The following is a 26,386-nucleotide window of genomic DNA, read 5'->3' as shown; positions in this document are numbered from 1 at the left end:
GACTCCGCCCCTCTGGACTTTCCACCCATTGAAGCCATACAGCCAAAATGCATTCATAGATGATACAATTATGCCACCTGTCGGGGATTTGTAGTGGTCGCGCTCTCGTTCTCTCTCTCTTTCTGTGTATGTGTGGACATTGGTATGCCTGTACATAATTTCAAAATACCTATTTTAAAACCCACTGTAGGCTACAGTAGATAGGCTACAGGATATTTTCAGTTGATTTGTGCTCACATATTTTTAGAGCTATAAGTGCTACCTTGCTTTGTCGTAATATCTGGTGGTCGGTCTTTGCCAATGTCTCCCCAGAAAAAAAACAGGTGGGAAACTAAAAAGTTATCATCCCCCTCCATTACAATGATCAATTCAGTTCAACCAATACTCAACTATTGTTCTTATGTTATGTTGGTCTATGTGGAATGCACATGATGACCTTATTTCCTCTGTTTCCAGATAAGGGTAGCCCAATATATGTCTATATGGACTTATGTATGTGAAGCCTACGTCTGTGTGTTATAGCCTGTGAATACATAAATGAATAAGGTGTAGTTGCCAGTTAAAGGTGGGATACGTATGTCTACTGTAGGAAAAGTGGGTCAGAAGGCTAATCAACCTTCCATAAGTAGGCTGGCATAGGCTAGGCTACACACTTTTTCACATAGAAATAGGATTCTAGTTCTATGCCCCCCAAACACAGATATCAGATAGACAAGAAAAAAATCAAACAAATTAAGCCTACAAATGACTGTCGCTGAGGAAAGTGGGTCAGTAGGGTATAGGGTATAGGGTATGAGACCTCCCATAGAGTAGGCTGGTAGGCTACACACAGATAGAGGTTTGTTCCTAGGTTCCTGCCTTTCTAGGGATTGTTTCCTCGCCACCACGCTTCTACATCTGCATTGCTTGCCGTTTGAAGTTTTAGGCTGGATTTCTGTATAAGCACTCAGTGACATCTACAGATGTAAAAAGGGCCTTGTAAAAAAAATATATTTGATTGATTGACTGACAGGAACATTTCAAACAGTGTTGAATCTGTTTAAAAAAGTAACTCATATTTTCTTTTCTTTCTCTGTCCTTAATATTTGGAATCCTTGGGACGTCCCACTCTGACATCACCCCATTAAAGTAGACATTTAAAATTGCTAATGTTAGGGTAGCTGTAAGAGAGCCTGTCCCTTTAAGAACTCAGGGATGACATAGCTATTGCACACTTGCAAAGTCTTCAGTTCGTTAGCTAAAGATATTTTTGCAAGAAAAGACTTGGGTCATGGAAGTAGATGGGAATTTTTCAAAAATAAAGTCAGAGTGGTAGCCATTAAACGCGCCAAAGAGCTGATGCACTTAAAGAACTTTGATGATGATGAGCAAGCTTGACAGTTTTCTAAAGAAAGATAATCTATCTGAAGAAGAGGAGTCTGTATTCAAGTCTTTACAACTAGAATTAGAACAGCTTTACACGGATCTGGCAACGGGTGCCTTTGTAAGGTCAAGAGCAAAATGGATTGAGGAGCGGGAAAGAAACACTAGTTACTTTTTTGCACTTGAAAAGAGAAACTACAAAAGAAAATCTATAACTGCACTCAAAATTAACGATGTTTTATGCAAAGATCTCATTACAATATCATCATTTGTCAATTCCTTTTATGAAAACCTTTACAGCTCTCAATTTCAGGAAGATGGTTGTGAAAGCTACATTTGCCACATTCATAATTATGTCCCTGTAATTGAGGATGATTTCCACTCAGTTTGCGATTCACCTGTGTCAATTGAAGAAATTAGAGAGGCTCTGAATTCAATGAAAAAAGGAAATCACCTGGCCCTGATGGCCTGTCAGTTGAATTCTATAGACAGTTTTGGGAGATACTAGTAAAAGAGCCAAAGGCGGTCTAGAAGTGTTGTATTTTGTTGACATAAATAACATTTTCAAGATCAACTGGTTGAAAAGATGTTTGATCAATACTGATTCAATATGTTATTTCATTCCAAATAATGTATTTAATAAGTTGGGAGGTCTTCAATTTTTACTGAAATGTAAGTATATTCCTGAAAGATTACCTGATAAATTGACTAGGTTTCACCAACAAGCTTTAATGGCCTGGAAAATATGTTCCCTACATAATTTTCCCCACATAAAGCTCTTTTGTGGAATAATTCAGAAATACAGAAATTCCATCTACAATGGAATGGTTCAAAAATAAACATATCCAGGTGTTAGAATGGCCAAGTCAAAGTCCAGACCTGAATCCAATCGAGAATCTGTGGAAAGAACTGAAAACTGCTGTTCACAAATGCTCTCCATCCAACCTCACTGAGCTCGAGCTGTTTTGCAAGGAGGAATGGGGAAAAATTTCAGTCTCTCGATGTGCAAAACTGATAGAGACATACCCCAAGCGACTTACAGCTGTAATCGCAGCAAAAGGTGGCACTACAAAGTATTAACTTAAGGGGGCTGAATAATTTTGCACGCCCAATTTTTCAGTTTTTGATTTGTTAAAAAAGTTTGAAATATCCAATAAATGTCGTTCCACTTCATGATTGTGTCCCACTTGTTGTTGATTCTTCACAAAAAAATACAGTTTTATATCTTTATGTTTGAAGCCTGAAATGTGGCAAAAGGTCGCAAAGTTCAAGGGGGCCGAATACTTTCGCAAGGCACTGTAACTGTAAGGAATAAGTAATTGTTCTACCCCAGCTGTCATGAAAGGAATATTGACTTTGTTCTTGATGTTTTCAACAACAAGGGTAATATTCTCACATATGAACAATTTATAACATTGGAAGAGTTTCCAATACCTTTCAGAGAGTTTATTTCTGTGATCAAAGCCGTTCCCAGTGGTCTAACTACACTAATGAAAACTCATCTTAGCTTTGGTAATGATTTCAAAATTTATCCAGAACTCAGATTGGAAGGCGTGGGCTTACTTGAGAAATCTTAATTCTTCAAGACAAATTCTTCATTCACAAAACTTACACCGAGAGGGACATTTTTCTGGAACATGCTTATTCCTGACATTGTCTGGAAAAATGCATGGTTAAGGCCTTTACAAATATTGTATACCAAACAAAGTTAAGGAAGTGCACTTTAAAATTTTACATATGATATATCCATGTAATTCTATGATTTCCAAATTTGTGGACATTGATGATATCTGCGTTTTCTGTGAAAAAGAAGGTGAGAATCGGTCTCACTTGTTCTTTGAATGTAGATTTGTGTCAGAATTTTGGGAAAATCTTGCAAAAATACGTATTTACACTACTCATGTTTTTGACATGAAAGACATAATATGTTACTATTGCAATGATAACAAGACCATTGAAATGATTGTGAATTTTTTTATTCTTGTTGCCAAATACTTTATACACAAACAAAAATAAAAAAATTCTATACCAAAATTACACATATTTTTGATTGATTTCAATTATCTTGTTAAAGACATTATCCCTAATAAATAACAACAAGGATAACATCTTCCTGAATCATTATAATTAGATTTTCTCAGAGTGAATTCAATTGCACTAAAAAAAATGTTTTTAATTTTTTAAAATTGTTTTATTGATATTTTTTGTATGTTTGAGTATTTTCTTGTTTTGTTTTGTTAGACATGTTTGATGTAGCAATGTAAGTTGATTTTTGTATTATGAATAATGAATAACTGTCTCCGAGCTGATCGCCTGTGAGTGAGACAACGCTAGCTAGCCAATGCGACCGTAATAGAACGCCCCTCTGAATAACGGGGCGAGGTTTTGGCTTAACTGCGTTGGGAAAAAGATGCGCCTTATCTTAGTATTAACGCCATTGTATTCATGTTAATTATTTCCAGACCACATCTTGCAAGGATAAATTGACAGTTAATTGGATAATCAAAGCTTAGTGACATGGCACAGATTTGCAAACATTATTAATTTCCAATCAACATTAAAGAACCCTAAACTGAGGAACTGTCTCTTTCACCATCTCTCTAATAGGAGTGCAATCTCCATAACTTCACCTACTCAATCAGTGTTTAAATTCCAGAGGCACCGCCCTCCACTTCATGATCCTTCACAGTCGGATTGAGTAAACAACCCGAAGATATGGATCCAACACATACAGAAACACCTGACCCATCCACATGGCCCCATTCACAGAGAGAGACATCCCCCCCCAGCTCACCTGGGTGATTTTGCTGTTGAATATCTCCCTCACCAATGACCTACAACATCAGCTAGAGCAAGATCACAACGTCAACATAGAGTGTCAACGCCTAATTGAAGCCAGAGAGGCTCAGCAGCAACAGGAAGAAGCTCACCGTCGACAGGAGGAAGCTCACCAGGCCCAAGAAGCAATACCTACACAACTGAACAGGCAGCGGCATCTACAGAAGGTAGCTAATGATCTAGAGCTAGCAAAGCTTGTCACATGCTGTCTTAAAGTAAAATATGAAGGTGTTGATGCAGCCAGAACCCAGATGACTCAGCCAGAGCAGAGGTGCCTCTCACCAGCACCGTCTGAGGAATCATGTGACAGCTTTGTGTCTGTCCTACCGACACAGCCACAACACCACAACCTAGGAGAAAGAGGCAGAGCCTATGAAGACTCAAATCCTCTTCTCCCTGCTTACCTGAGGCACTCATCACCCAGCTCACGTAGTTCCACACCCTGCTCCAGCGTCCATGGTTCCACGCCCTGCTCCAGCGCCCATGCCCCAGCACCTGCCCTGGACCAGTACCTGCAGTTCCATACCCCGGGCCAGCATCAGCAGCTCCTGTTCCAGGATTTACACCATACCCTTTTCCAGGTGAACCCTACTTACCACCAGGACAACTTATGCTTTCTCCAACTCCAGCAGCACCAGGCTTCCATCCAGGCTTAGGCATGCCCTATCCCAATCCAGCATCACCATATCAGGGACAGATGGCACCAACCAAGGCCTTCTCCGACACCTGGCATGGATGGTGAGTGTCCCGTCGGCCAAGGTGTACCTGGACAGACCTAACCGATTGGCGAAAGTAATGAAGGTCGTGAAAGTCCTACTGCTGATGCAATGGACACCGAGCCCTGGAGCCATGCACCGTGCTCAACGATGGCTTGGAGCATAGCATCATCCTGCCACAGGCTGTTCAACAACTAAACTTTACTTCTGAGCCTAAGACCCTCAAGAGAGTTCGACAAGACATTGTGCGACTGCAAGGCACCTTAGTTACCTTTGATGTGTCCCCCAAAGGCGATACAACCACCTCTGTAAGCTGCCTTTGCCACCAGTGGACCACCCTCAACCGTTGCTGCTGATTGGTTCTGACATGCCTCACCTTCCTATACCATACAGCCAGTGTGTACAAGCCCACCTGGTGAACACATCTCTGTCCACACTGAGCTCAGCTGGTCCCTGCAAGGCCCTACTTGCTTTGTCCACACAGCACCAGCTGTACAACAGTGCCTGCTCACTACTAACATTTCTCCTTCCGCCAAGCTCTTCAGAAATGTGGAGCAACTTTGGCTGATCAATACCTTTCCTTATGTGAGTGAGAAGCTGGTGACTATCCAAACAAGACCAGCAAGCACCGTACTCCTTGGGCTACAAGCACTGCACTGTTCTCCGAACCTACAATGAGGAATATCTACAGTGTGCTCACCTGTCAATACGACCTGCTAGGCTACATTGTGCCTTTCGCAACCCGAGCAAAGGTACTAGTCCATGACCTGTGGAAAGAAGAGATAGGTTGGGACAACCCCATTCAGCCTTAGAGCCTGCTGGACAGATGGCTTGGCTGGGAACAAGAGATTCCTGACCTGATGCAGATGGAACTCCCCAGAAGTTATGCACCACAATATGCTGACACACAAAAGTCGACCAGAGACCTCCACATATTCTGTGATGGGTCAGAGAGAGCATATGGCTCTGTTGCCTACATGCGGACTGTGGATGACCAGAAGCAGGTACACATCTCCTTCGATCTGGCCAGGTCTTGCATTGTGCCAAAGAAGCAGCTGTTGATGCCACGCTTGAAGCGGAGTGCCACACTCACTAGAGCTCAGCTGGCCAGCTTCCTCCAAGCAGAACTCACTCTGTCCATCGGACAAGTCATCCTGTGGTCCAATTCAACCACAGTCCTTCATTGGCTCAAGTCAGAATCTTGTAGATACAAGGTATTTTTAGGAATGCGTGTTGCAGAGATTCAGAACCTTACGGATGTGGCTAACTGGAGGTATGTGGATACTGCGAATAACCCGGCGGATTACATCACTCAGGGCAAGGCCTTAAAAGAGCTGTCCCAACAGCATCGATGGCACCAAGGCCCTGAGATCCTCCAACACTCAGAAGATCAGTGGCCTTCAATGCCTTCTGCTGACCCATAGCCTGACGACAGCAAACTGAAGAAATCAGCTTTCTGCAAACATGTGTCTGTCAGTTACAGTCCTCAACTCCTATATATCAGCAAGTTCAATACATGGAAAGATCTCATGAAGGCAACAACTAGATCCCTATATGGGATCCACTCTCTATTTCCCCCAGTGAAGCAGCAGAATACATAGCCGCAGAGAATCTCATCCTGAAGCAAGCTCATATGGAATTGTTTCCCGAAGAGGTCAGTGCCCTCAGGTCTATACCTTCTAACAGTCATCTGGGTCCCTTGTTTCCTGAGTACGATTCAGGACTCCTCATAGTTGGCAGTAGACTGTGCAGAGCAGAGCACCTGGAGATGGATGCTGTGCACATTGCTATGCACCTTCCACATCATCCGCTGACCAAGCTGCTCATTCAAGATTTCGACGAGACTCTCCTTCATCCCGGTCCAGTGAGGGTTCTGTCAGAACTGCATCGTAGATACTGGATTCTGTGTGGAAGGGAGGCCATCTGGAATTTTCAGCACACCTGTTTTCAATGCCAAACATGTTGAGCCAAACCTGAAGTTCCTAAGATGGCAGACTTTCTTCCTGCTCTTCTGTGACTGTACAAACCACCCTTCTACTCTACCATAGTGGATTGTTTCAGATCATTCAACAGTGAAGACTGTTCTCAATGTCATATTTAACTAACAGACCGTCACTGAAACTATGCTCCACACTGTGCTTACGAAAGTGGAGGGACTCTTGAACGCAAAACCCCTCGGGTACATCTCCTCTGATGTCGTGGACCCAGATCCCGTCACACCAAGCCTCCTACTCATTGGACACTACAACGCATCTCTTCCCCAGGATTTGTATGACTCCAGTAAAATCCTAGGAAAACGCCGCTGGAGGCATAGCCAAGTATTTGCCCATCACTTTTAGTCCCAGCTTGTCCGTCACTACCTGCCATGTCTACAGGAAAGACAGAAGTGGAGGATGGGTGGAAAGGAACTTATTGTGGATCAAGTAGTTCTCATCGTGGACCCTCAGATCCCACGAGCTCTCTGGCCTGTTGGGAAGGTGACTCATACTTACCCTGGAGCTAATGGATGCATTAGGACTGCTGCTATTGAAGTCAAGGGTTGGACTTACCTACAACCAGTAGCCTGGCTGGTGCAGCTCCCAGCCATCCTTGATGAGGACGCAGAAGTACCTGCTACCTATAACAGACTTTCCCTCTGGTTAGAATGTCTTAGCAGACATTCGGGGAGGCTGTGTATGAAAGCCTGTCCCTTTAAGAACTCAGGGATGATGTCACAGCTATCACAAGCTTGCAGAGTGTTAGGTTCATTACCAAGTGCAGCTGGCCACCTACTGCTGGGAACACAAATCTCAGTTTTGTGACATTATTTCTTTCTAACCAATGTATTAATCACTTTGTGTAAATACCAGAACTGTAAGTATGGTATTTGTTTTCCCCCATGTTTTACTGATGAAGTTGTCAATAGTGTAAGAATATTTTTGTAATTATTACAGCATTATGTATCTCGTTTTTTATGCTAGCTATCTAACATTGTTAGCTGGCTAGTTTGATGTTGCTAGCTACTTGTATTTTCGTTTCAGTTATTGAATTATCATAGATGAGAGCTGTATATTTATTCCTTTTTATTTCACCTTTATTTAACCAGGTAGGCAAGTTGAGAACAAGTTCTCATTTACAATTGCGACCTGGCCAAGATAAAGCAAAGCAGTTCGACACATACAACGACACAGAGTTACACATGGAGTAAAACAAACATACAGTCAATAATACAGTATAAACAAGTCTATATACGATGTGAGCAAATGAGGTGAGATAAGGGAGGTAAAGGCAAAAAAAGGCCATGGTGGCAAAGTAAATACAATATAGCAAGTAAAACACTGGAATGGTAGATTTGCAGTGGAAGAATGTGCAAAGTAGAAATAAAAATAATGGGGTGCAAAGGAGCAAAATAAATAAATAAATACAGTAGGGAAAGAGGTAGTTGTTTGGGCTAAATTATAGGTGGGCTATGTACAGGTGCAGTAATCTGTGAGCTGCTCTGACAGTTGGTGCTTAAAGCTAGTGAGGGAGATAAGTGTTTCCAGTTTCAGAGATTTTTGTAGTTCGTTCCAGTCATTGGCAGCAGAGAACTGGAAAGAGAGGCGTCCAAAGAAAGAATTGGTTTTGGGGGTGACTAGAGAGCTATACCTGCTGGAGCGTGTGCTACAGGTGGGAGATGCTATGGTGACCAGCGAGCTGAGATAAGGGGGGACTTTACTTAGCAGGGTTTTGTAGATGACATGGAGCCAGTGGGTTTGGCGACGAGTATGAAGCGAGGGCCAGCCAATGAGAGCGTACAGGTCGCAATGGTGGGTCGTATATGGGGCTTTGGTGACAAAACGGATTGCACTGTGATAGACCGCATCCAATTTGTTGAGTAGGGTATTGGAGGCTATTTTGTAAATGACATCGCCGAAGTCGAGGATTGGTAGGATGGTCAGTTTTACAAGGGTATGTTTGGCAGCATGAGTGAAGGATGCTTTGTTGCGAAATAGGAAGCCAATTCTAGATTTAACTTTGGATTTGGATATCATGTTTTGTTATTGCTAAATGAATGTGCCTTATTTAGTATTGATGCCATTGTATTAATGTTTATTACTTCCAGACCACATTTACATTGTTTATGGTAAATAGACAGTTAATTGTTTAATCACAGCTGAGTTACATGGCACAGAATTGCAAACATTGTTAATCTCTAATCAACATTAGAGAACCCTGAATTGAGGAACTATCTCTCTCACAATCTCTCTAATAGGAGTACAATCTGCTCACTCATAAGTGTTTAAATTCCAGAGGCACCGCCCTCTACTTTGGTAGGGGGTTAAGGCAGTGTTTCCTAAATTCGGCCCTCCACATTAAGGGGTGCATGTTTTGGTTTTTGCCCTAGCACTACACATCCGATTTAAATGATAAAGTGATCATCAACCTTTGATCATTTGAATCAGCTACGTAGTGCTAGGGGGAGAAAAAAAACGTCACGAGGACCGAGTTTGCTAAACGATGGGTTACGGTTAGATCGGGGCTCCCGAGTGGCGCTGTGGTTTAAAGCACTGCATCTCAGTGCTAGAGGCGTCACTACAGACCCTGGTTCGATTTCGGCCGGGATAGGGAGTCCCATAGGGCGGCACACAATTGGCCCAGTGTGGGCCGTCATTGTATATAAGAATTTGTTCTTAACTGAATTACCTAGTTCAATAAACAAATAAAAGGGTAGGGACATCCCAAGGATCCCAGATAGCGGAACAATTTATTTCTCACGGCCTGAGGGCGGATATCCTTTGCGCATCATCATCAAGCATGCGCGCAAGCTGACAGTAGAGACAACATGGCGTAACGAAGGAAGCTGGAGTACAAAGAAAAAAAGCGGAGGGAGACACAATAGAAAAAAGTTTAGTTCGAGTCTTGAAGACTGTAACATTTCAAAGTATAGGAATGGACCCACGTCTAAAGTTAGATTCGAGGTTTTGATAGTGATTTTTCACCCTGGAATACACTATAAACTACTTGGTGCAAATTGGAGCGAATGTTGATAACGTTACAGGTAAGATAATTTACCTTGGCTAAATGTTAGCTCGCGAGCTAGCTAACGTTAGCTTTTTAGCGAGCAATCTGCTACACGTTCGCTACAAAGCAGCCTGTTTTGACTGGAAGAAAACTACACATTTATCTGGCAATGCAAGTACCTCCGGTAGACCTTTTCAACTGAGTAGGACACGAACTCATGTCAACTATTTTGAGCATGGCAATGGAAATGAGCTGGCATGAACTTAATTTAGCTTGCGTGCTAGTTTCTGATAGGTAGCCTACAACTATCCCAGGCTACTGCTAGCTATCGGAAATGTAATAAAGAAGAGGACGACACTTTTTTATGGGGGGGGGGGGCAAGCTGCCAGCCAGCACTTTGAAGAAACCTTATGTTAGTTACTTTCTTACACATAAAAAATTATGGACGTCAAAATGGTTTTAAAATAACCGTGCAGCGTCCCGTGCAGTAAGGTAATTGAACGTTTTCATCTATCACGAGCTTGTTACCAGGTTTAGTAATGTGCGAAGAACTTGCTAACTAACATATTACAATCGCCACAGCTACTTTACGTTCCATCAAGTTAGGCTTGCTACTTTGTATCCATTAGGTTGTATTGCATTGCTTAAACAAACCCTTTGTGTGACAGATTAGCCACGTACACTGTTATTGATCAGGCGCTAGGATGTTGTGAAAGTATTTTTGTTTCATTAATGTGAGACAGCATTATAGTCTACCGGTCCCTCCAATGTTGCACTTCTTTGCACCATCTGGTAACCTTTGTGGTTACCTAAAAAAAATGTAGCAGTATTTTATTTAATTTTTATTTAACCAGGCAAGTCAGTTAAGTGTTAACTGTTAGACCTATATCCATCCTGCCCTGCCTTTCTAAAGTCTTTGAAAACCAAGTGAAAAAACAGATCACCGACCATTTCGAAACCTACGATACCTTCTCCGCTATGCAATCTGGTTTTCGGAGCTGGGCACGGATGCGCCTCAGCTACGCTCAAGGTCCTAAACGATATCATAACCGCCATTGATAAAAGACAGTACTGTGCAGCCGTCTTTATCGACCTGGCCAAGGCTTTCTACTCTGCATCACCGTATTCTTATCGGCAGACTTAACAGCCTTGGTTTTTCTAATGACTGCCTCGCCTGGTTCACTAACTACTTCTCAGAGTTAAGTGTGTCAAATCGGAGGGCCTGTTGTCCAGACCTCTGGCAGTCTCTATGGGGGTGCCACAGGGTTAGATTCTCGGGCCAACTCTTTTCTCTGTATATATCAATGATGTCACTCTTGCTGCGGGTGATTCTTTGATCCCACCTCTACGCAGATGACACCATTCTGAATACTGGCCCTTTGGACACTGTTTTAACAAACCTCCAGATGAGCTTCAATACTAAACAACACTCCTTCCGTGGACTCTAACTGCTCTTAAATGCTAGTAAAATGAAATGCATGCTCTTCAACCGATCGCTGCCCGCACCCGCCTGCCCGTCTATCATCACTACTCTACAACTATAATACCTAGGTGTCTGGCTAGACTGAACTCTCCTTCCAGACTCATATTAAGCATCTCCAATCCAAAATTAAATCTAGAATCATCTTCCTATTTCGCAACAAAGCCTCCTTCACTCATGCTACCAAACATACCTTCGTAAAACTGACTCCTACCGATCCTTGACTTCGGTGATGTCATTTACAAAATAGCCTCCAACACTCTACTCAGCAAATTGGATGCTGTCTATCAGAGTACCATTGGTTTTGTCACCAAAGCCCCATATACTACCCACCACTGTGACCTGTACGCTCTCGTTGGCTGGTCCTCGCTGCATATTTGACGCCAAACCCACTGGCTACAGGTCATCTTTAGTTTTTTTTAAAGTGCTGCCTTATCTCAGCTCACTGGTCACCATAGCAACACCCACCCGTAGCATGCGCTCCAGCAGGTATATTTCACTGGTCATCCCCAAATCCATCACCTCATTTGGCTGCCTTTCCTTCCAGTTCTCTGCTGAGCCAATGACTGGAACAAATTACAAAAATCACTGAAGTTGGAGACTAATATCTCCCTCACTAACTTTAAGCATCAGCTGTCAGCAGCTTACCGATCGCTGCAGCTGTAAATAGCCCAACTACCTACCTCATCCCATATTTGTTTGTTTTTCTACTCTTTTGCATACAATTATTTCTACTTGCACATCCTCATCTGCACACCTATCACTCCAGTGCTAAATTGCTAAATTGTAATTACTTCGCCACGGTTGGCCTATTTATTGCCTTCTTACTTCATTTGCACACACTGTATACAGATTTTTCTATTGTGGTATTGACTGTTTGTTTATCCCATGTGTAACTGTGTTTGTGTCGCACTGCTTTGCTTTATCTTGGCCAGGTCACAGTTGTAAATGAGAACTCTTTCTCAACTGACCTACCTGGTTAAATAAAGGTGAAATAAAAAAATAACATTCTTATTTACAACGATGGCCTAGGAACAGTGGGTTAATCTGCCTTGTTCAGGGGCAGAACGACAGATTTTTACCTTGTCAGCTCGGGGATTCAATCTAGCAACCTTTCGTTACTAGTCCACTGATCTAACCACTAGGCTACCTGCTGCCCCGCTTTCCCATGTTTTCCTGTCTCACCTTTTTTGGTGACCACAAACACCCACAAGTTATTCTGGGATAGTGTTTTTATTGCATTGCTCATTCCATGTTGATAGAAAACTCCTGTATATTACCATGACATGTGTTTGATGTATTACATTGCCCCTTGTGGAAACCCTAACAGTGTTAGCAGTGTCAAGCCATAGGCCTATTATCTTGTCAAGTGGCCCCATTATTGAAATTACTGTTATTCACGTTGGTTACCCCACTAATGCGTTGACTGGGTTGGAGGACTGTCAGTGTTTGGTCTCTATGATATATCGTTAGCCTGTTGCCTTGAATTGAACTAAGTTGATGAAAAATGTTTCCCACACATAGGCGAATGAATGTGTGAGAACTATACTAAGGACAACACCAACAATGGGAGAGGGGACCAGGCCAGCCAACAAGACGGTGTCCCAAATGGCACTTTATTCCTTACAGGGCTTTGTCTCTGGTCGAAAGTAATGCACTATATAGGAACTAGGGTGCCGGTTGGGATGCGGTCCAAGGGTCCTTGGCTGCCAACGTCTGGCTTCCTCTTGCTCTTTCAGTCTTCATTTGTATGAAAAAACCTGCATTTAGAAATACGTTTTCATTTTCCCATCATTCTCTGTTGCGTGGTGATACAAGGCAACCATTGAGAGGGAGAGAGATGAGAATGATTTAACACTAACAAGAAGTTCATTCAGATGTCTTATTTGTCAGGTTTTTAATTGAGTAGGCAAATATAGTCAACTGTGGCGCTGTGAATCCAAGATGGAGGAGACAATTACAGTATTGTTCAAAAGTTTGGTCTCTTAGAAATGTCCTTGTTTTTGAAAGAAAAGCAAATTCTTGGTCTTAAAATAACATCAAATTGATCAGAAATACAGTGTAGACATTGTTAATGTTGTAAATGACTATCGTAGCTGTAAACGGCTGATTTGTTGTTGATTTTTTTTCTAAAAATGGAATATCTACATAGGTGTACAGAGGCCCATCATCAGCAACCACCACTCCTGTGTTCCAATGGCATGTTGTTAGCTAATCCAAGTTGATCATTTTAAAATGCTAATTGATCATTATAAACCATTTTGCAATTATGTTAGCACAGCTGAAAACTGTTACGCTAATTTGAAGAAGCATTTAAACTGGCCGCCTTTGGACTAGTTGAGTATCTGGAGCATCAGCATTTGTGGGTTCGATTACAGGCTCAAAATGGTCAGGAACAAAGTTCTTTCTTCTGAAACTCGAGTCTATTCTTCTTCTGAGAAATGAAGGCTATTCCATTCCAGAAATTGCCAAGAAATTGAAGATCTTGTAAGTTGAAAAATGTAGCCATACAATGACAAATGTAGCAACACAATGGAAAAATATATTGTATTAAAGCTAGAATCCTTAATTTTTCTAGGCAAACGGGTGTTGGAAAATAAACATGCCAGGTCACGCAGCTAAATATTTAGGCTCATATGCGAGAAGAATGGTTGCACTGTAGAGCCCTGTACATCTGGCTATAGCCCTAATCCTATAACAGCATCAGTCTATAGCCTAAACACTTTAGTACTATTTTCTGCTTGGTTGGAATATGAGCTCCTCCTTGCAGGTAAAGACTCTTGAACCCAGGTCCCGCTGTGAAGGCCAGGACAACCAGTATTCTCTCTGTGATCCTCCACTCACATGATGGGTATCTATTGTAGAGGTCGACCGATTATGATTTATCAATGCCGATACCTATTATTGGAGGACCAAAAAAAGCCGATGCCGATTTTATTTATTTTTTTAAAGAAGGAAAAAATAGTATTTGTTATAATGACAATAACAACAATACTGAATGAACACTTATTTTAACTTAATATAATACATCAATAAAATCAATTTGGCCTCAAATAAATAATGATACATGTTCAATTTGGTTTAAATAATGCAGGAACAAAGTGTTGGAGAAGAAAGTTAAAGTGCAGTATGTGCCATGTAAAAAAGAGCTAATGTTTAAGTTCCTTGCTCAGAACATGAGAACATATGAAAGCTGGTGGTTCCTTTTAACATGAGTCTTCAATATTCCCAGGTAAGAAGTTTTAGTTTGTAGTTGTTATAGGAATTATAGGACTATTTCTCTCTGTACGATTTGTATTTCATATACCTTTGACTATTGGATGTTCTTATAGGCCCTTTAGTATTGCCAGTGTAACAGTATAGCTTCCGTCCCTCTCCTCGCCCCTACCTGGGCTCGAACCAGGAACACATCAGCCACCCTCAAAGCAGCGTTACCCATGCAGAGCAAGGGGAACAACCACTCCAAGTCTCAGAGCGAGTGACATTTGAAACGCTATTAGCGCGCACCCTGCTAACTAGCTAGCCATTTCACATCGGTTACACCAGCCTAATCTCGGGATTTGATAGGCTTGAAGTCATAAACAGCTCAATGCTTGAAGCACAGCGACGAGCTGCTGGCAAAATGCACGAAAGTGCTATTTGAATGAATGCTTACGAGCCTGCTGGTGCCTATCACCGCTCAGTCAGACTGCTCTATCAAATCAGAGACTTAATTATAACATAATAAAACACAGAAATATGAGCCTTAGGTCAAATGGCAGAATCTGGAAACTATCATCTCGAAAACAAGACGTTTATTCTTTCAGTGAAATACGGAACCGTTTCTTATTTTATCTAATGGGTGGCATCCCTAAGTCTAAATATTCCTGTTACATTGCACAACCTTCAATGTTATGTCATAATTATGTAAAATTCTGGCAAATTGGGCAGCCCAAACTGTTGCATATACACTGACTCTGCGTGCAATGAACGCAAGAGAAGTGACACAATTTCACCTGGTTAATATTGCCTGCTAACCTGGATTTCTTTTAGCTAAATATGCAGGTTTAAAAAATATATACTTCTGTGTATTGATTTTAAGAAATGCATTGATGTTTATGGTTAGGTACAGTTGTGCAACGATTGTGCTTTTTTCCACAAATGCGCTTTTGTTAAATCATCCCCCGTTTGTCGAAGTTGGATGTCTTTGTTAGGAAGAAAGTCTTCACAGTTCGCAACGAGTCATGTTAGCAGGCAATATTAACTAAATTTGCATGTTTAACCTCTGTGACATGTGGGACGCTAGCGTCCCACCTGGCCAAAAGCCAGGGAAAATGCAGAGCGCCAAATTCAAATAAATTACTATAAAAATCAAACTTTCATTAAATCACACATGCAAGATAGCAAATTAAAGCTACACTTGTTGTGAATCCAGCCAACATGTCAGATTTCAAAAAGGCTTTCCGGTGAAAGCAAACAATGATATTATCTGAGGATAGCACCTCCGTAAACAAAGAAAGCATATTTCAACCCTGCAGGCGCGACACAAAACTCAGAAATAAAAATATAAATCATGCCTTACCTTTGACGAGCTTCTTTTGTTGGCACTCCAATATGTCCCAAACATCAAATGGTCCTTTTGTTCGATTAATTCTGTCGATATATGCATTTATTTGGCGCCTTTGATCCAGAAAACACCGGTTCCAACTTGCACAACTTGACTACAAAATATCTCAAGAGTTACCTGTAAACTTTGCCAAAACATTTCAAACTACTTTTGTAATACAACTTTAGGTATTTTTTAACGTAAATAATCAATAAAATTGAAGACGGGATGATCTGTGTTCAATACAGGAGGAAAACAAACTGAAGACAGTCACAGTACACTTCAAGTGACCCTCGTTCGTGCATTACACAAAGGAATTTTTATTTTATATATATATTTTTTTTACCTTTATTTAACCAGGCAAGCCAGTTAAGAACAAATTCTTATTTTCAATGATGGCCTGGTTAAATAAAGGTGGGTTAATTGCCTGTTCAGGGGCAGAATGACATTTGTACCTTGTCAGCCCGGGGGTTTGAACTTGCAACCTTCCGGTTACTAGTCCAACGCTCTAACCACTAGGCTACCCTGCCGCCCCAATAACCTTAACCAATTTCTAAAGACTTGACATCCAGTGGAAGCGATAGGAACTGCAAGTAGGTCCCTTAGAAATCTGGATTCCCAATGAAATCCCATTGAAAAGTGACCTAAAAAAATCTGAGTAGTTTGTCCTCTGTATCGCCTGCAAAATAAGTTATATTATGCTCACAGACATGATTCAAACAGTTTTAGAAACTTCAGTGTTTTCTATCCAAATATACTAATAATATGCATATCTTATCTTCTGAGGATGAGTAGCAGGCAGTTGAATTTGGGCATGCATTTCTTCCGGACTTGAAAATACTGCCCCCTGTCACCAAGAAGTTAAAAATATATACTTGTGTATTTATTTTAAGGCATTGATGTTTATGGTTAGGTACACATTGGAGCCACGACAGTCCTTTTTCGCGAATTCGCACCGCATCGATTTTATGCAACGCAGGACACGCTAGATGGTTGATGATATTACTAGTTTAACTAGTGATTATGATTGATTGTTTTTTATAAGAAGTTTAATGCTAGCTAGCAACTTAGTGGCTTCTTACTGCATTTGTGTAACAGGCAGTCTCCTCGTGTAGTGCAATGTAATCAGGTGGTTAGAGTATTGGACTAGTTAACTGTAAGTTTGCAAGATTGAATCCCCGAGCTGATAAGGTAAAAATCTGTCATTCTGCCCCTGAACAAGGCAGTTAACCCACCGTTCCTAGGCCGTCATTGAAAATAAGAATGTGTTCTTAATTAACTGACTTGCCTAGTTAAATAAAGGTGTAACAAAAAAAATCCTCAATCCGTTGAGTTGGGCATGGGGTTGCTATTGTTATGGAATTAGATCTCACAGGGGAATGTGTTTGACTTCCACGCAAGCTAGCGGGTTCCTTCCAGGCAGTCAGTAAATGCTTTCACTCTGACTCTGTCTCACAACCAAATATGTAGGCCTATGCTATGTCAAGTATTTATTGGAAATGTATTTATTTACTCGGGTGTCAATTGACACTTTGCTAAGTCCCACCCCCCTTGGTTACCTCAGACAACATTTTCCCGGGAAGCCTCATTCCCCATTCAACCACTGGCAAAATCCCCCTCACAATGATCTCAAACTGTTGTTAATACACAATATAATTAAACAGACTACCTGTTGCTAATCAGGAGACTCTCGGGTATGTTGTCGTGGACTGTCATTACAATTGCTTTAAGGGAACCTGGTCAAATGCTAGTAGTGTAGCTAGCACCTGGATGTCTAACTGTCGGCATGCAGCCCAAGTTACTAACCACTTTTGGAGCTAACTAGTGTCCTCATTGTATCCTGATTTCAACAGCAGCCATGTTATGAATAACACTCATCTAACTTAGTTAGCTTACATTTTGGGGGGGAAAAGTTATATTAACTGGCTAGCTAGCAGTTAGGTGGTCAATAAGGGAAAGGGGGATACCTAGTCAGTTGTACAACTGAATGCATTCAACTGAAATGTCTTTCACATTTAACCCCCCTCTGAATCAGAGGTGCGTGTCTGCCTTAGTCTTATCGACGTGGATGTCGATTATCTATAATTGTGTGTTCTTTTAGTTCTTAGGCTGTTCTGTACGATTCAAATTTGCATGTTTTTATTTGTCTGTTTATTTCCGGGGAACACTAAGCTAATTTGTTTAAACGGTTTATTTCATGTTTATGATGAGATCCTTTGTCTAACAGGCTGTCTAAGCTAATCCTCAAATCGCCTATTAGCTTAAGGTCGCAGTTGTTCTCAACTGGCCTACCTGTTTAAATAAAGGTGCATTTAAAAAATAATAATTAAATAAGGGCGGGTTAACCCAATTGTGCCCTCTTAACCTCCGCCCCCTGCAACCCGGTCAATGGTTTGACCTTCAGGGCTCTCAAATTTTCTCGAGTTTTCTCATGACATTCCCGGATTACTCATTATAGTAATAAAGTCCGATTTTAATCAACAAATATGATACAGTTGAAAAAAAGTTAACGGTACAAGACAGCGTACATATCTGTCTGTGTTGGCAGAATCACTACATATCCCATGGACAGGCCCAGGCAATCAGAATTACTTTTTCCCCATAAAAGGGCAATATTAGAGACGGCGATACTCCTCAGCAACACCCAACCCCCTTCCCCAGACGATCCCGCAGGTGAAGCCGGATGTTTAAGTCCTGGGCTGGCGTGGTTACACGTGTTCTGTGGTTGAGGCCGGTTGGACGTACTGCCAAATTTTCTAAAAAATTAAGTTGCAGGCAGTTTATGGAAGAGAAATTAATGACATTTTATGGCAACAGCTCTGGTGGACATTATTGCAGTCAGCATGCCAATTACACACTCCCTCAACATATGTGGCATTGTGTTTTGTGACACAATTGCACATTTTAAAGTGGCCTGTTATTGTCCCCAGTACAAGGTGCACCTGTGTAATGACTGTGCTGTTTTATCAGCTTCTTGATATGTTACCTGTGGATTGATTATCTTGGCAAATGAAAAAATTGCTCACTAACAGGGATGTAAACACATTTGTGCACAACATTTTAGAGAATTAAGCTTTGTGTGTGGAAAATGTCTGCGTTTTATTTCAGTTTCATGAGCTTTGCATGTTGCATTTGTAGTTTTAACATAAAGCGACCCTAAAGCGACCCTAGAATAATTAGCCTAAACAATAAAAAAAGTGTTCCATGTCAGCAATTGCATTCACAAATGCATTCAACTGGTTTTAGTCTTTGCTGTAATAAAGGCTTTACAAAAAACAATGTTATAACACTGGTATGCTTATCATTTATTTGGTGTTTGCATTAATTGTTTACATTCTTTGATCGCCAGTAGGTTCCACAACTAATCAACATTTTTACACACAATTTATTCCCCTCTCCGTCCTGAGCAACCAGTAAACATTCCCCTGTTTCAAGTTTATTTGTCACGTCCTCTGCATCTAATATGCTGTTAGTGTTCTGAGTTTGTCATAAACAATTTGATGTGATTATGATAGACTAAGTCAGGCCCCATTGGTCACGTGCATGGATTGCGATGCATACACGTGCCGCGTAAAGAGAGCAAGGGTTGAGGGAATAGGGAATGTTTTTTTCCTAAACAAATTAGGGATTTCGATAACAGAACTTTTCAGTCAGAAATGGCTGTAATTATGTTACAGCTTCAGCAACACGGACAGCGCGATAAACACTTGATGTTCTGTGGTGGCCGCTGCAGCAGGGAGGAAAGACAGACAACGGTGCTAGTCACACAGGCACTTTAAGTCTGATCCCGGTCTGACACAATCATATCAATTGCGGTCGGACTCACTCTAGTCATTTGTCTTAATTATTTAATCAAACAGTGCACTTAAAGCATCAGACAAGCTCAGTGCATATAGTTGATTTTATTAAAACACATAGGTCTATATATGGAAAAATGCACATTTTAAAAAAAAAATGTGTACCAGTCGTTTGGTCCAAAGATTTCGACCAAGATTTTTTTTTTTTGACGGGGGCAGCCCTAGTTAAATAGCAATGATATCCTTTGCCACTGTTATCTTACAACATATCTCGAAACAGTCAAACTATTCAACCAAACAATAAATTAATACATTAAGTTTCTTTCCAGCAAATGTCTAAGTTACACATTTATTGTACAACCAGTAAAGGAGTTTTGAAGCTGAGGGTTCAGTATTTATGAAGTTTGGTAATGAAGACGAAAACTAGCATAGTTCAGCTAGTTTAGCCAGGGAAAAAGAGTTTGGGCCTGGTGCTCATGTGCAACAGCTGGGCGCACGTATGCGCACTAGGCTAATTCAGGAGATTGAAGGGGAAACATTTGATTTAAACCATTCAGAAACAAATAGATTACTTATATTTAAGGAGAGCAACTTCACAAACAACCCTGAAATCAGATGTAATTTTCAACAGTAAAACCAATCTTAAAATTATATTTGTGTGAACCCGACTCCAGAAAATTGTGAATTCCCCTCTGGACACGGTGGACTCCTCACCGCTTTATAAGTGCCCGAATTGAGTCGGCTGAGAGAAGCAGCTGTGCCACAGAGCTGGAAGCCAGCCAGCACCGGTCACTGCAGAACCAGCCACGGAAACAGCAGAACAGGGCTGTCCCTGCCTGATCCTCGCTGCCAGGCGATTGGCTGTACCGAGTGGTCATGTGACCGGGTGCTGGCTGGATGTGCTTTCAGCATCGGACACAGTTGAGAAGGAGATGGGATGGACACTGTCACTGCTATCGAAATGGGGTAAGGTTTTGCTTTTTCAATTATTGAAAATACCCCCACTTCTCCTTTCTACAAGGGACAAAAATTGAGACGTTTTAAAAAAAATTCTGTCTGTTAATGGGGATTAGGGGCAGGCAGGGAGCTCCTGGGGGAATAATGGTGTGTTTGTGTGAATAGCGAGGCGTAGCCGCTAAGCCTTTTGGAGGGAGAGACTTCTGTTTAGCCTAGCTACCGGTTATGCTCCAACAAAGCAGACGTGTCATTGTGACTGTGCGATGCTGTCTTTCTTTGGACGCTGTAGGGTTGCTATGGGGTCAGTCTGACAGTGGCTGTGTCGTCTTTGTCTGGGTTGACGTCGTCATTGGTTAATCCCTGGTTGTATTGTGCTGTGAAGGGCTGGGTTAGTTGGGTTGTGTGTGTGTGTGAGCTCACACCACTGTCTGCCTACTTTTTCTTTGTGGTGTCAAGGGAAGGGCATTTGTCGCTCAGCAGCTGACTGCTGGGGTTTTTCTGGTTTAGCTATCTGCTGAGGGGGGGGGTCTCCATCCATAGTGTGTCTCTCTCTCTCTCTCTCACACACACACACACACACACCCTTTCACAGATTCACAAAAAGCCTCATCCATCCAGTGCAGTGCTACGTTCACTGCCAGTGTTAGACGAAAGGTAATGTGAGGGCCTGCCTGGTTGTTTTATCGTGTCAAGATGGAATCCTCATTTTCGAGAGAGGAAGATGTTAATTTAGAGAATTGGACACGAGGAGGATTTGTCATTTTCATTATACATTTTAATGCACCAGGAAGCATCAACCTGCAAAATGGATACCCAGAATTAGCCAATTTAAGGGGAGGATGTATTTTGAGAACATTGATGCAATATTCATGAGGTAGAAAGAGGATGCAGTCCCCTTCTTTCTCAGCCCCTGCTCTGTTGTTCTTTTCAATCATTTGTTCATTCCCCCCTTCGTGTTTCTTCTCGCTCGCGCCCCCTTCAAACCCTTTTGTAGGCAAAATTTGACAGGTTTAGCATATATGGTGCCAGTAGCGGTTTGCTTTGTTCAATGTTGTGTTGCTTTGTTTTCTCTATCTAGAGATATTACTGACTGATTTTTAGTGGGCTGAGTTCTGTGGGTGTATAGCTACATGATGCAGAGGGAGAGGACATGGTAAGATTCTAGATTATTTAAAAAAATGTTTACTTGCAAGCTTTGTGTGTATTGTACAGTTACAGCATACACATTGTATCCGTTGAATTTAATTGTACTAAAAAAATGTTTTGATTTCATCCATGACCTAGCCTACGTTTACTGCACACTAGTGAATGATCAATGTTGTCTACTAGCCTAATTAAAATAACAGCGCATTAGTCTAATATCTGGAGGAAATACATTTAGTGAAATATAGGTTAAAACTGTACAGTAAGGGGCATGAGAAGTAGCCTAATACGGAAATGGTGTGGTGATGACAGGGAGCTCATGCAGATGGGTCTAACTGATATGATTCTGAACTGATGTGGATGTTGACGTAATTGATAATGCAATTATGAAACTGATATAAGCCTAAAGAGTTGTGTAATTTTTAATACAATTTGTGTAACTGTAGCCTACCTTCCTGCCAGATATCTATAACAGCCATATTCACTATAATACTATAGCATTTGTTGATAGTACACTGGGGCACAGTACAATTATCATTGTAGCATTGCAACCTCATTCTGTGTCCCATCCTTCTTCATAGTCAGCAGTTGTAGACGCTAGCTGTTAAATGATGGTGATGATATGCTCTCTCTTTTATGGCGTAGGCTAGAATTGAATCTCCAAAATGGCTGCCAATTGAACTACTTCAGTCTGCATCTGCCAACAGGGGCTTGTCTTTTGGCTCACCTTCTGCAGTTCTCCACTGTATTGTAAATGCATGAAGTGGCAGTGTATCCATACAATAACTTTTTTTTAAATACACATCCCCGAACCAATTTTGGTTACCCCTTTGCATCAATAGATATAGAACCCTGATGTATGTGTTCATTAGCCAGTGCATTGACAGAACTCACAGGGTGATTCTGGAATGCTGTCTTGTGTTCTTCTCTTCCCGTCCTGTGTATAGGATCCAGCCTAGTGAGGGCAATATTGACATTTTGGGACAGACTCGCTGCCCAATCAACCCAGCCTAATTGACTCACTGAATTCGATTGGCGCTTCATTGAATCTTTGGCAAACATATGCTGCTCTAGTCTAGGGAACCAGGACATTGTGTCAAACAAACCAATATCATGGTTCTGAATGACTAATATTGCACTGTGAAGTTGATTGTTTAGTCAATGTCGACCAGGGGATAATATTGTTAAGGTTAGTTAGTTAGGTCTGAATGCTTCTGCTGGAGTCTGTTCTAGTGGTAGCATTGCTAAAGAGTTCCAAAGAGTAAGCGTCCATGCCAAGGCCTTTGCTGATATTTAACATGTCACTCACTGATCATTTGGTAACCAAAGCATTTTTGATACATTTTCCACCTCAGTGATCCAGTTACTACTCATCCCCGCTTGCTTGCCTCCTACCCTCTCCATGATGGATGATCTAAAAATAAAAACTTTTCCTCAGCAAGACAAACGAGTGTCCCCCCTCTGTCATGTAGAGTTGTCTTCATAGGGCTGTAGGGGGCTCTGTGGGGCGTGAGTAACGGTGTTCCCTTAGCTGGCCGACTACATCTTCGGTCTTCTAGATCCTCTCTTCTCAGCTGCTCTCAGAGAAACCCAAGTTAACACATTAGTAAACCACAGCCTGCCCTACTCATAGTAGATGCAATGCACAGTCTCTGTGGTATGGCCCTTGCAAACGTTGTTGGTTGCAGTAGATAGCAGAGATTTTTAGTTGCATTAACAAGGAGTATAGTGTAAACCATGCCCATTTTGGCCTAGGCTTAAATTGTACAGATGTGGTCAGTGAACATGTGTGATATGGATTATCAGTGTTGGAGGATGAGGTTAATATGGAAAATATAAGGTTCTAATCTATTGGACTTTGTGGTGTTTAGACAATGCCATGTGCATTGAGATTTCAGTGGATGGATATCAGTGGTAGTTGGCCATGAACCATTTGACAGGTGGTATGGCAAGAGATGGTATGGCACCGTTGTGCTCTGGCTGTAGCTTCACAGTGGTGGACTGGGCGTCTGTCAGCTGGAGACTTGGAAAAATTGGACCTTGCATTTAATCCTCTTTTTTTTGTCTTTTTGTTCTTGCATCTAAACAAAATGAATGTTTCTCAATATTTTTTTGCTAAAATGTAGGCTAATAACTACGCTATTATTGAACGGTTATCATAATTACGATGATCCACTTCTTCCATCAACCGTTTGTCTGATAAAAATCCTTGTTAAAAAATTAAATGCAGTTAAGCTAGTCCAACCACTGACACGGCTTGTAAAATCTGCCCAGGCGTGAATTAACAAGCCTAATGTTTTTAAAACCTGTGTGAATTGCTCTTAACCCAAAGCCATGTAAGGCATTTACAACTTTTCTTCTCCAGATCTTATTCTCAACTGTTTTTCATAAAATCTTGTGTGCTGCTTTTTGTTTTAATGTGACTTGCTTTGGCCCTCGCAACTGGCCTCGTCTTAAGTCCTGCCGCTCTGATTGAAAAAGGTTTTAATTCTTAGAACCTTTGCTGGACTGTAGTTTTCCAGTGTAATGGTAGGATGATATTGTGCTATAAATGTATCAAGGCTTTTTAAAGCCCATTTTCCATGAAGAGCTGGATATTAATTGGCATTGTGTTATGGGCACTGTCACCACTGACCATAATGTAGCCTAGCTTAATTATATCCATCAATCAAATGTAGGCTTCCAGATTAATTGTGATTGAGGCGGTCTGTCTGTTTTTATGGGCAATTTTCCAGTGCTAGTAGGAGTTGATTCAACCTTATTAACCGTTGTTAATGTGTTCTTGTCTTTAGGTCAAGAGGTAGTCCAAGATGGCTGCAGCGTCTTATGATCAGCTGCTGAAGCAAGTGGAGGCACTGAAGATGGAGAACTCCAACCTTCGACAAGAGCTTGAGGACAACTCCAACCACTTGAACAAACTGGAGACTGAAGCCTCAAATATGAAGGTAATCAGACCTCTTCTATGGTACACTAAGAACCCTGGGTCGAAGGTCGTGTTAAATATGGCACATTGGGTCGAAGGTCGTTAATTATGGCACATGTAGCAAAACATTTAGCTATGTAAACTGACTTTTCTTATTTGACAAGTACAGACAAAGCGTTTCTGATTCATGTCTACTGAACACAAGCCAGCTTTTCCTCTTCACTCAAATGCTTGTACGAACTCAGTGACCTTAGTGTCCACTAGAGGTCTACTGATTATGATTTGTATTGGAGGACCAAAAAAAGCAGATGCTGATTTTATTAATTTTTTTAAAGAAGGAAAAAAAAGTATTTGTAATAATGACAATTACAACAATACTGAATGAACACTTATTTTAACTTAATATAATACCTCAATAAAATCAATTTAGCCTCAAATAAATAATGATACATGTTCAATTTGGTTTAAATAATGCAAGAACAAAGTGAAGGAGAAGAAAGTAAAAGCGCAATATGTGCCATGTAAAAAAGCTAATGTTTAAGTTCCTTGCTCAGAACATGAGAACATATGAAAGTTGGTGGTTCCTTTTAACATGAGTCTTCAATTTTCCCAGGTAAGAAGTTTTAGTTTGTAGTTGTTATAGGAATTATAGGACTATTTCCCTCTATACCATTTGTATTTCATTAACCTTTGACTATTGGATGTTCTTATAGGCACTTTAGTATTGCTAGTGTAACAGTATAGTTTCCGTCCCTCTCCTCACCCCTACCTGGGCTCGAACCAGGAACACATCGACAACAGCCACCCTCAAAGCAGCGTCACCCATGCAGAGCAAGGGGAACAACCACTCCAAGTCTCAGAGCGAGTGACGTTTGAAACGCTATTAGCGCGCACCCTAGCTAGCCATTTCACATCGGTTACACCAGCCTAATCTTGGGATTTGATAGGCTTGAAGTCATAAACAGCTCAATGCTTGAAGCACAACGAAGAGCTGCTGGCAAAATGCACGAAATGCTGTTTGAAAGAATGCTTACGAGCCTGCTGGTACCTACCACCGCTCAGTCAGACTGCTCTATCAAATCAGAGACTTAATTATAACATAGAAACACACAGAAATACGAGCCTTAGGTCATTAATATGAATAGAATAGAATCCGGGAACTATCATCTCGAAAACAAGACGTTTATTCTTTCAGTGAAATACGGAACCGTTCCTTATTTTATCTAATGGGTGGCATCCCTAAGTCTAAATATTCCTGTTACATTGCACAACCTTCAATGTTATGTTATAATTATGTAAAATTCTGGCAAATTGGGCAGCCCAAACTGTTGCATATACACTGACTCTGCGTGCAATGAACGCAAGAGAAGTGACACAATTTCACCTGGTTAATATTGCCTGCTAACCTGGATTTCTTTTAGCTAAATATGCAGGTTTAAAAATATATAATTCTGTGTATTGATTTTTTTGACACATTGGAGCAACAACAGTCCTTTTTCCCCGAATACCCACCGCATGGATTATATGCAACGCAGGACACGCTAGATAACTACACATGGTTGATGATATTACTAGTTTAACTAGTGATTATGATTGATTGTT

General features: G+C 41.2%; 1 protein-coding gene across 6 annotated transcripts in view; it reads left to right on the top strand.

Moving 5' to 3' along the window:
* Positions 1-9,691: 9,691 nt before the first annotated feature.
* Positions 9,692-26,386, top strand: part of LOC110537021 (adenomatous polyposis coli protein) — a 49,801-nt gene continuing 33,106 nt past the window's right edge. For 2 of the 6 annotated variants that reach the window (XM_090191778.1, XM_021622733.3), the window contains exons 1-2: positions 20,436-20,727; positions 24,654-24,806. In XM_090191778.1, coding sequence (XP_090047904.1) covers positions 24,672-24,806 — 135 coding nt within the window. In that variant the 5' untranslated portion in view covers positions 20,436-20,727; positions 24,654-24,671. Of the gene's footprint in view, positions 9,937-20,435; positions 20,728-21,796; positions 21,872-24,653; positions 24,807-26,386 lie in introns of those variants that run through there. The other 4 variants (XM_021622731.3, XM_090191779.1, XM_021622735.3 and 1 more) reach the window with 4 other exon arrangements.

This window comes from Oncorhynchus mykiss, chromosome 12 (genome assembly GCF_057628025.1).
Source record: "Oncorhynchus mykiss isolate SJ-2025 chromosome 12, ASM5762802v1, whole genome shotgun sequence".
NCBI classification, from domain to species: domain Eukaryota; kingdom Metazoa; phylum Chordata; class Actinopteri; order Salmoniformes; family Salmonidae; genus Oncorhynchus; species Oncorhynchus mykiss.
The sequence above is the reverse complement of the archived record's forward strand: the minus strand, read 5'-3'. Positions and strand labels throughout refer to the sequence as shown.